Source organism: Coenobita brevimanus, chromosome 54 (genome assembly GCF_032717465.1).
Source record: "Coenobita brevimanus isolate Jiangsu-jjx chromosome 54, ASM3271746v2, whole genome shotgun sequence".
In the NCBI taxonomy this organism is placed as follows: domain Eukaryota; kingdom Metazoa; phylum Arthropoda; class Malacostraca; order Decapoda; family Coenobitidae; genus Coenobita; species Coenobita brevimanus.
In genome coordinates this window covers 27,343,748-27,359,918 of record NC_137007.1, presented here as the reverse complement: position 1 = coordinate 27,359,918, position 16,171 = coordinate 27,343,748, and the positions used below count along the sequence as shown (strand labels likewise).

Sequence of the window (16,171 nt, the reverse complement as noted above, 5' to 3'; positions counted from 1 at the left end):
TGACTAACGTAAGAGTAGCATTTCATTGCATGGATGAGATGATGAGAAAAGTGATAGTGGCCATGATCCGCCCCAAGTTGGAATATGTGGCAATAGTGTGGTCCCCATGCAAAAAGAAGGATATAAACAAGATTGAGAGAATACAAAGAACAGCAACCAAGGTGGCCCCTAGCCTGGCAGATCTGTCGTACACAGAGAGGCTGGAAAAGCTGGATCTTCCTTCCTTAGAAGAAAGGAGAGAGAGGAGCTACTTGATTGCTTTGTTCAGGGCCATGATGGGAGTTGATAAAACTGACAGAAAAGATCTGTTTGTTTGGGGTGGGAGAGTAACAAATGGACATGTAATGAAAATGAAAAAGCCAAGTTGCTTGAAGGGTATCAGAAAATATAGATTTTTATATTGATGCATAGACCCGTGGAATAGCCTGGACAAAGAGATCATCCAGTCTAAATATTTAAATGAGTTCAAAGCAAAATTTGATTCATTGAGAAACAGAGACGGGACCACACGAATGTAGCTCATTTCCTGTATATCACAACTAGGTAAGTACAACTTGGTAAATACACACACAAATGTATATCCATGAGACAGACAGACAGAGATGACTACTACTACAGTCTACACTACACCCATCCTGAGTGTCATTATGCTTGGATCAAGCCAAGCTGCTTCACTTGTGAGAGGGGGCACAGTTTTACTTACAGCATAACTTGTATTCACGCCACAAAATGGTGCCCTACCTGAGAACCCACTGTATTCTGAGTTAGCAGAAACTGATTAATTACACCACTTCCTGCATAACTCATTGTAACTGTTCTTATGTATTTGATGGCAGTATTACCTTCTGTAAAATAGTTGAATAGTTTGTTTATCATAATGATAGAACAAACTTGTGTAGGTATACAGTATAATGAATGTGGATTATAGTGTAAACCCTCACTGTCTTGAACTACTGTAATTAGGGGAAAGCCTGGTATGATGAATCCAAAGTCCCCCCTTCCCCCCCAGGTAGGAATTTAGACACATTTTGGACAGTAAATACGGTATTACATTCTAGTACAGGTATTCCTTTACTGACCTGAATTCAGAGATACAGTACTCAAAAAGAAATTTCAAAGGTAAAAAATAAAAAAATATGTATTCTGCCTTCTGTACTGTATATAAAATGTATGCCAAGTCTTACTTCATTAGTCTTACACCAGGTGGCATCTGTGTGCATCCATCCTCTCAGTTTGCTTTGTTGGTACACATGTAATTATTGTTGTAGCAGGAGGTACATGGTTGTGTTTTTCATTATTTTGACCCTCAACATGTCTCAGAAATGAAAGAGTAGTGGTAGTAGTGAGAGCAGCAGCAAAATACAATACACTGTAATGATGGAAATGAAAGTGGACATCATTAAGAGAGCAGAGAGAGGGGAGAGAAAGAGTGATGTGACATGTGTATTTGGTCTGACAGACTTACATAAAAATCTGACTTACATAAGAGCTGTAGGAGCCAATTAAGTACATAAGTTGAGAAAGACTTGTACCGTAAATGAGAATTACATCTATTTTACATTAACTTGGCCCAGAATTTCAATCTTATACAGCTTTCAGTTTTACTTGTGTTCATCAATATATCTCATTCACTTTTAGTGAATAAAATATTCTTAATGCCTATAGGTCCTTTAGCAGAATATATAATGTAATAAAATGCTTACCTAAACATGCACACAGATGGTGCGAGGGTGATGTTACCAGGCTGCCCTCTTTGTGTTATGTAACTTTTCATATTTTGTTGCCTGCTTTTAATTGTACTCGCATCCATATATGCAGCTCACTCTCACGTATAACAAATAACAATACCATTTATCTTATTGCGTATAGGTCCTTTTGTGGAAAATAAAACGATTATGTAAATATGCATGCAGATACATTGGCCCAGGCTGTCTTCTATGTGCCACATAACTTTTGCAGTTAGTCACCTGTTTTTGGTTCAACTGATTTCCATCTTTGCATCTCACTTTCTCTTTTCATTAAAAAAAAAAAAAAAAAAAAAAAAAAAAAAAATCTTAGTACACTGTACCTGTAGCATCTGGGGAAAATAGTAAAATGCTTATGTAAACGCATGCGGATGACACCAGGCTGACGCCACCAGGCTGTCTCCTTTGTGTTACCTGTAACTTGTGTAGCTAGTTGCCTGCTTTTGGTTCTGCTCATATCCATCTACCTTGATGTATTGTGAGCCACCACGTGTGTTGCTGGCGGTTCAGAACGGCCACGTGATGCATCCCATTTATGAACCCTAGTTAGGTATAACCAAGAAAAATTTGGTGGGCTCAGAGTTGTGTGATAAATCTGAAATGCGATATAGTACCAGGGCTCGATAAAGTAAGGGTACTGTAATGTGATTATCAACATCAGATGTAACAAACTTTCAGATTTAATGAGTCTGCACCCTTCCCTCTTATTACTGTAGTTCATTGTACTGTATAGAGGGTTTATAGTAACAGAAAATAGGATAAGGATACTGAGGTTGTTATGTACAGTTTGTTGTTATTTTGTTTCATGACAGTTATTTCTCATTTTCAGTTGATGGAGCCACAATGATGGAAGTAGATCATGACTCAAGACAGGTGAGAAAAACTTTGAAATATCTGTAATGAAATAAACATTGTCAGAATGACAATGTTTATTTCATTACAGCACGGGACGAACAGGGTAGTACTCCCGAGGGGAATGGGAATGCTGGTGATAGGGAGAGCTGGAGCTCCTGTTTCACTAGCTATCTAACCATCCCCCTTTGCTGACCTTTTCAGTGTGACAGTAACATGGAGAGTAGACCAGCATACTCTCCCAAACATTTCCTCTAACTATCTATGCACTACACCACATGCACTTTACATTTCACACAACGTATCCCACTACGTTACAGGGGTTGGCGCCAGCAAGGGCATGCGGCCAGAAAACTTTGCCCCCGCTACCTAGTGGCAGACTTCTTGGGGGATGCGTGGTGGGGGTTCCGCCAGCATAGATCGTGGGTCCAGGGCGAGATGGGGCTCGGGCCTGTGCTAGAGGGTACAGGGCATTGCAGTTCCCAGGCTGCCGCTGCCGCCCAATAGAGAGGGGCCCAAACCTGGGAGTAGCGCCCCAGGAGGCTGCCCTATCAGTGGGTGTATAATGGCGGGATAGTTGCAGTGCCAAGATGCGCTTGGAGGGTGTCCCTGCAGCTGTCCTGGCAGGGTGCCCCGAGGCCACTACCACAGCCACTGGTAAGCTGGTGGGCTAGGGGTCCCAGATCCATTGCCTGGACCTGGGACTGTGCAGTGAGTGGGACCTGTGCTGTGTCTGAAGATGACAAAACAAAATAAGTTTCAAAGGAAGCCTGAGGACAGTACATCACCCGTGGGGATGAGGGTGGGTTCATGAAATGTGGGAAGTTTGAGGGGAAGAGCAGGGGAAGTCGTTGAGGCATTCAGTAGAGGTGGGTGGATGTGGCGTGTTTGCAGGAAGTCCGGTACAGGGGTGGATCAGCCAGGAAGATTGTTGGGAAGGACTGTTGCTATGAGTTGTTTTGGCAGGGGGGGACAGACGGATATGGAGGTGTTGGTGCGATGGTTGCAGGGAAATGGGTGGAATATGTTATGAATGTTTTGAGAGTAAGCGATAGGATATTGATAGTGAAAATTCTGTTGGGAAGAAAGATAGCTGCGATTATATCAGCATATGCTCCACGGGCAGGATTGGATGAATCAGAGAAAGATAGATTTTGGGATGATTTAATAGGTGTAGTGGGTGGTATGCGGGATGATGAGATAGTGATTTTGGGAGGGGACTGAAATGGTCATGTAGGTGAAGCAGCACAAGGTTATGAAGGAGTGCATGGCGGATGTGCGTATGGTCTAAGGAATGCAGAAGAGGAAAGGATACTAGAGTTTAGGGAGGCAACGGACATGATTGTGTGCAACACGTATTTTAGGAAAAGAGACAGTAGGTTAATTACGTATGAGTCTGGGGGAAATAGCAGTCAGATGGATTATTTTCTGGTTAGGAGGGCCGATAGGAGGTTAGTGAGGGATGTTAAAGTTATAGGAAGTGAGGAGTGTGTGCAGCAGCACAAACTATTGATTTGTGATATGGTGCTTAAAGAACAAGTGATGAAAAAGAGGACTTATGTACCTAGGAGGAAAATATGGAAGCTGAAAAACAAAGTAGTAAGGGATGCCTTCTATAGCGAGTTGAGGAGAGTGGTGGCTGAACAGGGAGCTGCAGACAGAGGCGTTAATGAACAGTACAGAGCCCTCAAGAACAATTTCTTGAGAGTTACTGATGTAACATGTGGCTGGACAAGAGGACCACCAAGACATAAAGTAACTTGGTGGTGGGATGAGGGTGTAGAAGCTGCAATTAAGGAGAAAAGAAGGCTTTTCCGGAAATGGAAGAAGGGTGGTAGCAAAGAGGAATATTTGGCTGCCAAGCGTAGGGCTAGAAGAGAGGTATACAGGGTAAAGTCTGAGTCACAGAGACAATTACTTGATAACCTAAATCATAGGGAAATGAAAAATATATTTAGGGTGGCAGGTCAGTTGAAGAGGGATAATCGGGATATCATAGGTGAGCAGTGTGTGAAGAATGATGAAGGAAGGGTAATGGTGAACAGTGAGGATATTAAAGATGCATGGAGAGAGCATTATAACAGGTTGTTGAATGAGGAGTTTGACTGGGACAGGGAAGGTTTGGAGCCAGCAGATCCAGTGTCTGGCCCTTGGCCTTTGATTGATACTGCTACTGTGAGTGAGGCAATAGGCAGGATGAGGGTGGGGAAGGCAGCAGGTGTGTCTGGGTTGACTGCCGAAATGTTGAAGGCCTCAGGCGATATAGGGGTGAGTTTAGTCACTGACCTGATAAATAGGATTATTTATGAGTGTGTTGTCCCAGATGATTGGCTGAAGAGTGTAATTGTAAATGTGTATAAAGGGAAGGGTGATGCCCTGGAAAGAGGAAATTATAGAGGTATAAAGCTTTTAGATCAGATAATGAAAGTAATGGAGAGAGTTTTAGAAGGTATGATTAGAGAAAGAGTGAATATCGATGAGATGCAGTTTGGGTTTATGCCAGGTAGGGATACCACTGATGCCATATTCATTGTTCGACAGCTTCAGGAAAAATATATTGGTAGGAGAAGGGATCTTTATTTTGTTTTTGTTGATTTGGAAAAGGCCTTTGACAGAGTCCCTAGAGAGGTGGTGAAGTGGGCAATGAGAAAGCTTGGCTTGGAGGAGTGGCTGGTTAGGGTGGTTATGGCCATGTATGTGGGTGCTCACACCCAGGTGAGAGTGAATGGAGACTTGAGTGATGAGTTTTCCGTGAATGTTAGTGTGCATCAGGGGTCAGTCTTGAGTCCCATGTTGTTTATCATGGTACTTGAAGCCCTTTCACGTGACTTTAGAAACGGACTCCCGTGGGAGTTGTTGTATGCTGATGATTTGGTGTTGATTGCAGAGAATGAAAGGGAGGCGGAGGAAAGGTTTAGGAAGTGGAGAGATGGTATGGGGCAAAAGGGTTTAAGGGTAAATGCAGATAAAACAAAAGTGATGATATCTAGGGTTGGTGGTGGTACTGTCAAGGATGAGGGAGAGTGGCCATGTGCAGTTTGCCACAAGGGCGTGGGAAGTAATTCCATCTTGTGCGGTGTGTGTGATAAATGGGTGCATAAGAGATGTAGTGGTGTCAGAGGTAGACTGTGAGATAATGCTGATTTTATGTGTACGGCGTGCCGGGGTGAGCTGGTGGAGATTGTCAGACGTGAAAGGATTGAACTTGCTGGTGAATCTCTTGAGTGTGTGGAAGAGTTTTGTTATCTGGGAGACATGTTGTGTGCTGGAGGTGGGGCTGGAGCTACAGTAGCTCTGTGGCCAGGGTGAGAAGTGGTTGGAAGAAGTTCAGGGAGCTGTTGCCTCTCCTGACATTGAGAGGGCTCTCCCTACGTGCTAAGGGGTCTTTGTATGCAGCATGTGTTAGGAGTGTTATGCTGTATGTCAGTGAGACCTGGGCAGTGAAGGAGGAAGATATTCGCCGGCTCAGACGTACAGAAATGACAATGATTAGGCGGATGTGCAGTTTGTCCCTGCGTCCAAGGCCTGGAGGGGCTGGGTTTACAATGGAAGAGTTGAGAGGTAGGATGGGACTGGAGTGTATTGGTGTTGTGATGAGGAGAGGTAGATTGAGGTGGTTTGGACATGTGGAGAGGATGGGGGATGATAATTGGGTGAGGAAGGTGAGAAGTGTTAATATTGGGGGTGGGGTTATGAGGGATAGACTGAGAAAGACATGGGATGAGGTCATTAAGTGTTACCTTAAGGTTAAGGGACTGACAGGGAGGCTGCAATGGATTGTGCAGCGTATAGAGCCGCCATTAGGTGACCAAGGCCGACATGCAAGCATGTTGGAGCCTTTAAAAACGAAACGAAAATGAAACGAAACGAGAATATCAGCATTTCTGGCCACCTGTGGGATGGTGGGATGAGAATATACTGTAGTACAGAATTGTGAAGTCACCCTTTCATGTGTTTGGAGAAGTAACTTGAGGTGGTTTAGCCATGTGGAGTGGATGGAGAATGAGATTAATTAGGAGAGCCAATATGATTGAGGTGGAGGGAAAAAAGGAAACTGAGGATGAAGTGGAGGGCTAGGATGGAAAGGTATATGCATGTGGGTAGTGTATGATGGAGGGAGGGCAGCCTGATGGTGGAAAATGGAGGACTTAACCCCTCTGGTACGCAATTCTCCAGCCTCGACAACCCCCGAGGACACGAAAACAGGTCTGTTTTTCAACTTTCTCCAAGGTTAAAAGTTTTATGCCCGACTTATAGAGCTTGAATTTACACACCTGAAAATGCAAACCCAACCCTCATAGACCCAATAGTTACTGAGCTATAGCCTGTCAAAGTTGATAATAGTTACCCGTCGCGACCCAGGCAAGAAAGAAAATACGCCGCTCGCACCTGTTTTCTTCCCAAAAATACATACAAAAATCACTAAAATCAATATTTTTTTATCTGTATAGATGTTATAAACCATTGTAAAGTGCTTAGAAAAAAATAAAATGGTCACAAATTCCCCCAAAATATGATAAATAGTAAAAATTACCCTCCCCTTCTCACCCCTCCCCTCCCCTCCCTCCCCTCCCCTCCCCTCCCCTTCTCTCCTCTTCCCTCCTCTCCCCTCACCTAACCTACCATCCCCTCCCCCCTTTCCCTTCCTCCCTCCCCTCCCCTCCGAGCTGTCAGATCTGACTCGGTAAAATAAAATGTCTTTTTCGAGTAGGTTTCGAATAAAGACAGGTAAAAATTTATGTCTGAAAAAAAGGTACAATATAAATAAATATTAATTGTAACAGCCAGATAGCTTATAGTATATTTATTTACTTTTCCCACAGGTAGAGTTGAAACTATAAGCAAGTGATAAGGAGGGTTACCATATGTTCGGACATATAAAACGTACAAAGAAATACATAAGAAGGAAGAAAACACGCTATAATCTTTGACTGGTACACAGTTACATCCATAGGCAGGTAAAGTAGGCAGGTAACAAGAATCCCCCCCCTCCAAAAAAAATAAAACATAAAGTAATTGTGGTGTACATATCTGTATGCATAGACACGAATAAAGTACAGATAATGATTCAAAACACGCACCATAAAGTGTAAAAATTACACAAAATATTCGAGGCTGGGGGGTTAAAGATACTCAGTGCTAGGGGGTGGAGGGTAGTAAGGCCAGGAGGGGGTGTACCGGGATGGAGGGGTGGGAGGAAACTTTTACCAGACACAAAGGAAGGGCCCCAGTGGAGTACAGGGACGTGGAGGGACGGTAGGGGGGGAAATACCCTCCCCCCATATAACTTGGGGGGGGGGGACATTGGGGGATGCACATCTGAGGGGTGGAGGATGCATTAGGAGGGTGTGGGAGGGGTGGTGGTGGTGGTGAGAACAGAGGGAGGTAGGGTAGTAACAATGTAGTGGGGTAGAGGGACTTGGCGAGAGGGGGATGGGGGATACACCCCCCAGGCCTTGGGTACGGGCCTGGATCCTCCCTCCTGCATGTCCAACACTTAGTTCTGATTGGTCAGAAACCATCTACACCACAGCTGTGTAATTTTTTGTGGAAGTTGCACGATCGACGTTCCTTGTCCATTTAAAACGTTGTGAAAAAACATCAGTCGTCGAGCTTAGTACTTTAGAGGTTAAAGGCATTCCATCTTTGGCCACCCCTTCCGGGATTAAGGCATTTGGCAGTAGAGACATTTTTGTGGAAGGAAAATGTTCAGGGGGTAAAATCCAAATATTCTTTACCCTAGGCTAATAATAGGATTATCATATGTTGTAGGTGGGGGCGCTTACCATCCACTCACTCGATGTAGTGCTGTTTTGGGTATCTGCCCTTTCCTCTCTTCCTTCCGTCCTCTTCTGTCTTTTTTTCATTCATTCTTTCCTCTTCCTTTTGCCTGTGGGTGACCCTGCACTTCCTCTACTGTCTTTTTTCCTTCATTCTTTCCCCTTCCTTCTGCCTGTGGGTGACTTTACAGTGATTGACAAGCCAAATGGTTTCCTGTACACCAGGAAACCATTTACTATGCTGGGTGGTAACTATATAACCATTTTTTGGCACCTGGTGGTTTAGTGGGTAATTAAGGTGCTCCAATCAGATTGAGCCTTTGCAGGTTTGTCTTCGAGAGATAGTTGGGATTTTTTGCTCATGTAATGCCACTTAGGGATGAGTGAGGCTGGTCACTCTCATCTTAAATGTCAGGAAGAACTTGCCTAGCCCCGGGCTCCCAAGTTTCTCATGGGGCAACATAGGATTTGATGATGGATGGATGGACGGATAATTTGATGATTCTGTTATGATTACAGTACAGTATTGAGGACTCTCAAGTACTGTACAGTAGTTCATTGTCTTGCCAGTAGCTGCTCTTGTGATTTCACCTGTGACTGTAGATAGTACAGTAGTGTTGTACTGCATTATGCATTTATTTCCTTTTTTAAATCTACAGGGTATGTCCAGAAATATCAGTAGAATTTAGTAGTTCAAAATCTCATGTTGTAGCATTAATGCATTGTATGTGTGTGTGTGTGTGTGTGTGTGTGTGTGTGTGTGTGTGTGTGTTTTTTTCCATTCCCAGGAGTGATTGTGATTGTTACAATGGCTGACCTCTTTGGAGGCATCCGTAGAAAGAGACATTCAGCCACATCCCATTCATCAATTCATTCCATCCTTCCATCCATCAGCTAGTCCCATTTTGCCTCATGCAAACAGAAGCCTAGGGGCCCAGTGCTAGTCTACTCAGTCCTGATAGTTAAGGCAAAGATGACCAGCCTTACTCAGCCCTGAGTGGCATCATGTGAGCAAGAAACCCCAACTGTCCCTCAGATGAAAATCCTTCAGGGAAACCTGAATAAAGGCAAACTTACAGCAAGAAGGAGGGGTACAAAGTGACAGACAAGAGTAAGAGCATACCTAGGCAGGGCATCAGCATGGAAGCACAGTTCTTGAAATCAGTAGGAGGAACCCCATGAGGCCTTTATGCCTAATATTTTTTCATCATCCTTTAGTTTTAATATCTCCTTAATATGTCATAATGTGGATTTTTCTAGGTCTCTTAAGCACAGTACTGTAGGTCCATATGCTGAGTCTCAAGACTTTACCTCATTACATAGTTTCTGCGATGATGATACATAGTACAATGACCCCTCCAGTTACATGACTAATGTATCAGAATTTTTCCATGGAAATCAAATCATGCAAATGGTACCATGGAAACTCATGGTATAAGGCTAATTGGTAGGGTGAAATCCAAAAATTTTCCCAAAGTTTCCCTTTTGCCCCTCTTGAATATTTCCCCCTCCTCCCCAGATCATACCTAATATTTTATTGTAGTAAACATACAACCTCTGGGAACATTACAGGGCATAACTAAGGGTTAATTAGAGTGTACAGTGTAGTAAATAAGCAATGATCACTTACCATGATCGGGATGGAATGATGCTTGGGTGTCGGGGAGGGATGTATCTGAAGCTGAGGGGCTAGAGGAGGTGGAATGAGCAGTGCCTCTAACCTGTCAGGGGATAAGGCTAGGCCTTGAACTCCACAAAGTTTTTGCCCAATATTTTAGGGGGGGGGGGCGATTCTGGGATTTTCCGTGCAAACCAGATTCTTTCCTGCCTAACATGAATCAGGGTAGGGGTCTCTCTCCTCGTAAATGGTGAAAATCACAAATGAAACCTGCATAGTTAGAGGGGTCGCCATATTTAATTTCACCATCATTTTAACCAGTTTTTGTCTTACATATGTGTTCCATGTGTTTTTCATATGGCATGGATCAGGTGAGTTCACCTGAAAAGACTCATCCACCTTGTTTTGCTCTGTGCCAGTTGTTTAGTACAATGCTGTAATACTTCTTGATTTGAGGTAAGTAATCACCACCTTTTTCCAAGTCTTTCTTGGTCTACCTCTCCATTAACATCCCAGTATCTCAGTATTGCTATACAGTCAGGCCTTGGTATATGTCAGTTTGGTATGCAGTAAATCAATAGAATGATAAATTAAAAAGTTATACCCAGATTAGCTGTAACGATGGCGAAATTCACGATACGAAAAGTGTGGTGGCCACTTACGACAATCTGGTGCATCCACGGTGCCTCCCACACAAGCCGATAGTCAGACAGCTAAGATGGCTGCGTAATGTTTACATTCACTATTGTCATCTATATTCCGTTTAGTTTCGTGCATGTCAGGTCATTGAAATGCCATGCTATTGCCAGGTAACAATGCATTTTTTTTTTTTTTTTTTAATACATGGAAGAAGGAACCAAAGGCTAGGAGACTGCAAGTTGTTCCTTCCAAGAAAAACAAAAACAAGATAACTGAGAACCAAATTCAAGATCCGTTCATTTCAAGATGCTTGGGCACTTTGTGTGTAAAAGACTGAAGATCATAGGCATTAGGAAATACAGACAGAGGGAAACAGTACCAGAGTTGACCTGTTGCATACATGAAGGGCTGGGAGTAATGGTTAGCTTTTGCACTTGAGTGTTGGACAGAAATGGGATGAGAATTTGCTGCTATACAGGTGCTATGCGCCTTCTGTAGTAATGGTGGAGGGATGCAGGCAGACAGTTCTGAGGAGAAGTGGCCATTGAAGTAGTGATAGAAACAAGATAAAATTGCAATAGTGCGGTGAAGAGACAGAGGTTGAAGGGGACCAGTGAGAGGAGGAGAGTTAATAAAACAAAAAACCATTGACTCCACCTTGTTGAGAAGAGTTGTATGTGTGGAGCCTCACCGCACATGAGAGTTGCCCTCTACATGGCAAATAAAACCCATGTTTAGAGTCAACAACTGTGCAGGAGTAAAGAAGGCACACCCAATATCTTGGAAGCAGTTATTACAAGAGAGGTACTATGATCTAAGATAAATCCATAGTGAATGAAGCCCCAAGTATGTTTAAAGATGATGCAGGATTGAGTTGGATATTGTTAAAAATTTGAGGATACTTCTGCAGAAGAGTTTGTCAGGTTGAAATATGTAAGAACTGAGTTTTTGATGTATTAAAAACAATAATATTACATCAACTCCAATAAGAGATATGAGCCAAGTGAGACTTTAGGTGTGCCATAGCCTTGTCCCTTGTTTGTTGCAGTAACTGCTGAGGTAGACACTGCAGGAAGTGAATGGAAAGGTGAAGGGTGGAGTCATCAGTGTATGAGTGGATAGGGTTAGATGAACAGCTTAAAAGGTCATCGATGAATAAAAGGAAGAGAGTTGGTGATAGGACAGGGCCTTGAGGAACTCCATTATTGATAGCTCTAGAAGAAGAACAGTGGCTGTGTACAACAGCAGCAATAGAATGACCAGAAAGGAAGCTAGAGATGAAGGCACAGATAGAAGGATAGAAACCGTTAGAGGGCAACTTGAAAATTAAATATTTATGCCAGACTTGATTGGAAGCCTTAGAGATGTCAAGTGCAATGGCGAAGCATTTGCCAAAATCCTGAAAGGAGGATGAGCAGGAGTCTGAAATGTACATAAGAAGATCACCTGTGGAGCGTCCCCTGTGAAACCCATACTGACGATCAAAAGAAGGTTGTGATAGGAAAGATGCTTTAAATTCTGTTAGGAATAGACTCAAAAACTTTTGAGACATAGGATGTTAAAGCAATTGGGTGATAGTTAGAGGGCTGGGAATGGTCACCCTTCTTTAGGACTGGCTGAATGAGAGCATACTTCCAGCAAGAAGGAAAGGTACAAGTTGACAGACAAAGGTACAAAGGCGAAAGAGTTTACCTAGGCAGGGTGTAAGCACGGAAACACAGTTCTTGAGGACATCAGGAGGGACCCCATTCAGGCCTATATGCCTGGTTAGTTTTGAGGCCAGTGATGGCAGAAAATACATCAGTTGAAGAAATTTTTTATGTGAGTCCTGAGGAGATCAGAGGGAGCAAGTGATGGAGGAACAGCAGTGGAATCGTGCAGTTTGCAGTACTAACTGTAGTGATTTTTTGGTGTGAAATACTGAAGTTTTTGAAATGGAAATCATGCTGGAAAGGATGCTACCTCTAGTTGAAAACATGGTGTTACTGAGGATGCCAGGTTTAAACCCAAAAGGGTAAGGTTTTTTAGACTTTAGGTTAAGCAGCCCTTGACCCCCAATGTATCCCCATTGACCCCATGTTTTTTCAACCTCGTTATATATACAATAAACTGTTATGCAGTGAGTTTTCACTTGACAACCTCATCGCATTTTGAGGTGTTACTATATCATCTCACCCATCTATCCTTGTCAGTCCTTTCAACATGTCCAAATCATTTCAGTCATTTCAATCTTCTTGGTCCTTCTGAGGATATCCTGTCATCCAACTTACCATACATAATTGTAAGATTGTTTTCATGTCACTTAATCCCAATCAAATTTTTATATGCTTCCATGAGTTCTCAGTTGGATCTAACACCTATTGGTAATGATTGCTGTTCATTGCTTGATTATTGGAAAAATTACAGTCCACCTCAGGCAGCAGCACTGATGAACCCAACCACCCCCCCATACCATGACATTTATCAGAATGTGTGACAGTCATAACAGTGAATTGCGAGTCAGGATAACTGGCCCTCACCAGTCATGACATGCTTCTCTGCATTGACTGGATTCATTAAGAGGAAGACTAGTTAGAAAACATTTTATTACAAAACTGTTCTTGTGTAAAATGATGATTCATCTTGGCAAAATCAAGCCACATGTGCTTCATAGAACTTTCAAGAAGTTTTACAGCAGGTTTTCTTAATAGAATGTGCCATTTTTTCTTGAGGCAGTTCTGAATTATGCAGAGTGACCGATCTGCTGGAATCTCAGATGTACTTCCTTAAGCTCAACAGCAATCAGAATTGGCTGTTTCAGCACCTTATGCATAAGAGTTTGTGTGTGAGAAATGCATTTCTCAGCCTGCCAGGTGTGGTGCATGGGAAAAAAACTGGCAGCAGTAGGGACCTGTTTAGTGTTGGATCCGATCAGTCTGTGCTTCAAGCTATCCTTGCTCCTTCATTTTCACTTATCCATGCTATATTATAAGCTTTCCCCTCCCTTGGCATCATGTTTCCAACCATCTTAAGGGGAGTGGACTGTTGTTACTTATGATGGTACATTTGTTTTTCCTATATTTGTCTGATTTTTTTTTATGTTTTGTTACTGTATATGAGCAATAACATTGCAGAGTTTGAGTAAATTTGGTTGATTAGTTTTTACAGAAAAAAAATAATATATGCATAATACGTATAAAAAAGGAAGATGCAAGAAATAGGAAACCAGGGGAAGTGTGTTCATCTGATCTGTATGATTTTTGGTAGGTTTAGTAATAAAACCCTCATTAATAAATTGCCCTAAAAGTTTTTTAATATTCTTCACCATTGCAGAACAAAAAAAATCCCAAAATGCCTATGTATTTATCCCAAATTTTACTCCCTTTTTGCCATGTGCAAAAAATCATTACAGTTATGTTTGTCAGTCTCTGAAAAAAATATATGCACAAAATGTTCCTCTTTCATTCCTCTTCTGTAGGTATTTTGCTTTTTGTCTTATGCTCAGAACTAATGGAGTTACATCACTCCAAAGGACAATAAGTTTAGTTCTGAGATACCACTCATTTTTTGTTTACTTGCAGTGTCTGTACGATTAGAAACAGCTTAGGTACTTTTTTTTATTTTGTGAGTTAGGATTAGGGATGGTTATGAAGAGGTAGAGGATGTTGGAGAAGACAAAGTTGGAGAAAAAGACGTAGAAGATTGGGGGTTGTCAGGTGAGGTGGCAGTGCAGGGGGCAGGTGAGAGAGGAGGTGGCGATGGTGGAGAAAGAACTGCTGATCCCAACACATTTTTCTCCCCTCAAAATGGCATCAAATTCTTCTCTGCTACTTTCTGATGTTGCGGTAGCTTCTTAGACGGTTGCCTCATCTTCAAAAATTGTGCAAAAATGATGAGAAATGGCCAAGATTAGCGCAGACTGAGAACAGGTTGAGACCAAGGCTGGCACGTCTCACCTCTCCCAGTGTCATATTATCTCTGGCATTTCCCTGCCTCACTGCCACCCTCCACACACTCACACTCTCATTGCCAGGTGTATGACATAATTTTTTTACAAAAAAAAAAAGGAAAAAAATTGGGAAAAAAGTGGTCATATTATATATTGCATAGAAAATGGAGATTTCTGCAGGGAAGTTCAAAATTGAAATTACAAAATATTTTTTTTTGAAAAGGAAAGAATTGTTGTACGGCTGTCAAATTTTTACAGAAAACGACTGATACTCAAGCTATTTTATGGGGTAACTTTTGCAAAATCCCTTTGTCAGTCAAAAATCGGTCCCTGCTGGTGTCCACTCCCCTTAATGCTACAGAAAAATATATACAGAATATTTGTCAGAAATTTGTGTGTCACCCTTCAGAAACAGGTTGCATCCAACATGCGTTACTTTAGTACTAATTGCCTTTAGTTGGTAGACACTCAAAATATTTAGTAAAATGAGAAATTGGTTTAATACGGAAAACTTAAAATAGCATGGTTAGCTTCCACAGATGCGCATGAAATGAGGAATTTTTTTTAGAGGGGACCCCTATTGCTGTATATTGGCGTGCAAAAGCCGACTAATATCGGTATCTACTGGAAGAGGAAAATTATCCAATAATCGGAATCATATCAGAATTGGCTGAGTATCAGTGGAATATAAATAAATGTTTTACCTAGTGGCCCTAGACATTTATAAGTCTTTCAGCACTTATTTCCTATACCATTTTAGGGGTAAACTAAGCCTGGGATGATTTTTGTTTTGTTTTTAAATATATCTTCATATCCCACACCTGGTCACTGTCATAAATGGTAAAATGGTGGAACCAAAACATACCGAATATTTAGATCATAACTTAGGTATTATATTATTGTAGATAAAATGAATCTTGAAACAAAAACAGTACCTGGATGGTAGTTTTCTGTCAAGGAGCTGTGGCGGACAGGTATGAACGTGCAAGTCAGGCAATAAACTGATCAGAGCACACACGCACACGCGCAGCATACTCTGATCATGTTCCATCAGTGGCATGGCTTTTGCATAATGATTACTTTCTCTTGTGCAAGAGCTGGAAGCGGAAACCATCCATCTATCTATAGTCACGGGTGACTGTCGTCTTTGAGTTAGTTGTTCTGCAGGGAAGGGCACTAACTCCTCCCCCAACCTACTTGTTGACACGTAGGGAACACATATGGGTTCGTTACCACCCAGCAATGTAAATGGTTTCGTGGTTTACAGGAAACCATTAGGCTTGTCACTCAGTGTAAAGCCACCTGAAAAAGACAGAAGAGTAATAAAAAGTGACAGGAAAGTTGGGAGAAATAGGAAGAGAGGAGGGCAGACACAGAAAGAGAATGATATATGTGAAGGAAGAAGCAGGCGACAGTACATCAAGTGAGTGGATGATGGTTGCCACTACCTACCGCCAAATGTAGTAACTTATTATCCTTTAACTTTTTTCTATTAGTCTTCATTCTTCGTTAAAATGTATATACAGTAAAAGTCCTGTAATCCGAATGGCAGGGGACCAAGGGTCTTTCAGACTTTTTTTTTTTTTTTTTGACTTAGGAGGGATCTCTG

General features: G+C 42.1%; 1 protein-coding gene across 1 annotated transcript in view; it reads left to right on the top strand.

The window, feature by feature from the left end:
• LOC145401061 (ankyrin repeat domain-containing protein 13D) overlaps positions 1-16,171 on the top strand; it is a gene marked incomplete at its 5' end in the record, with an annotated part of 398,667 nt that overhangs the window by 142,724 nt on the left and 239,772 nt on the right. The window contains one exon of the mRNA XM_080273433.1: positions 2,575-2,618. Coding sequence (XP_080129559.1) covers positions 2,575-2,618 — 44 coding nt within the window. The remainder of the gene's footprint in view (positions 1-2,574; positions 2,619-16,171) is intronic.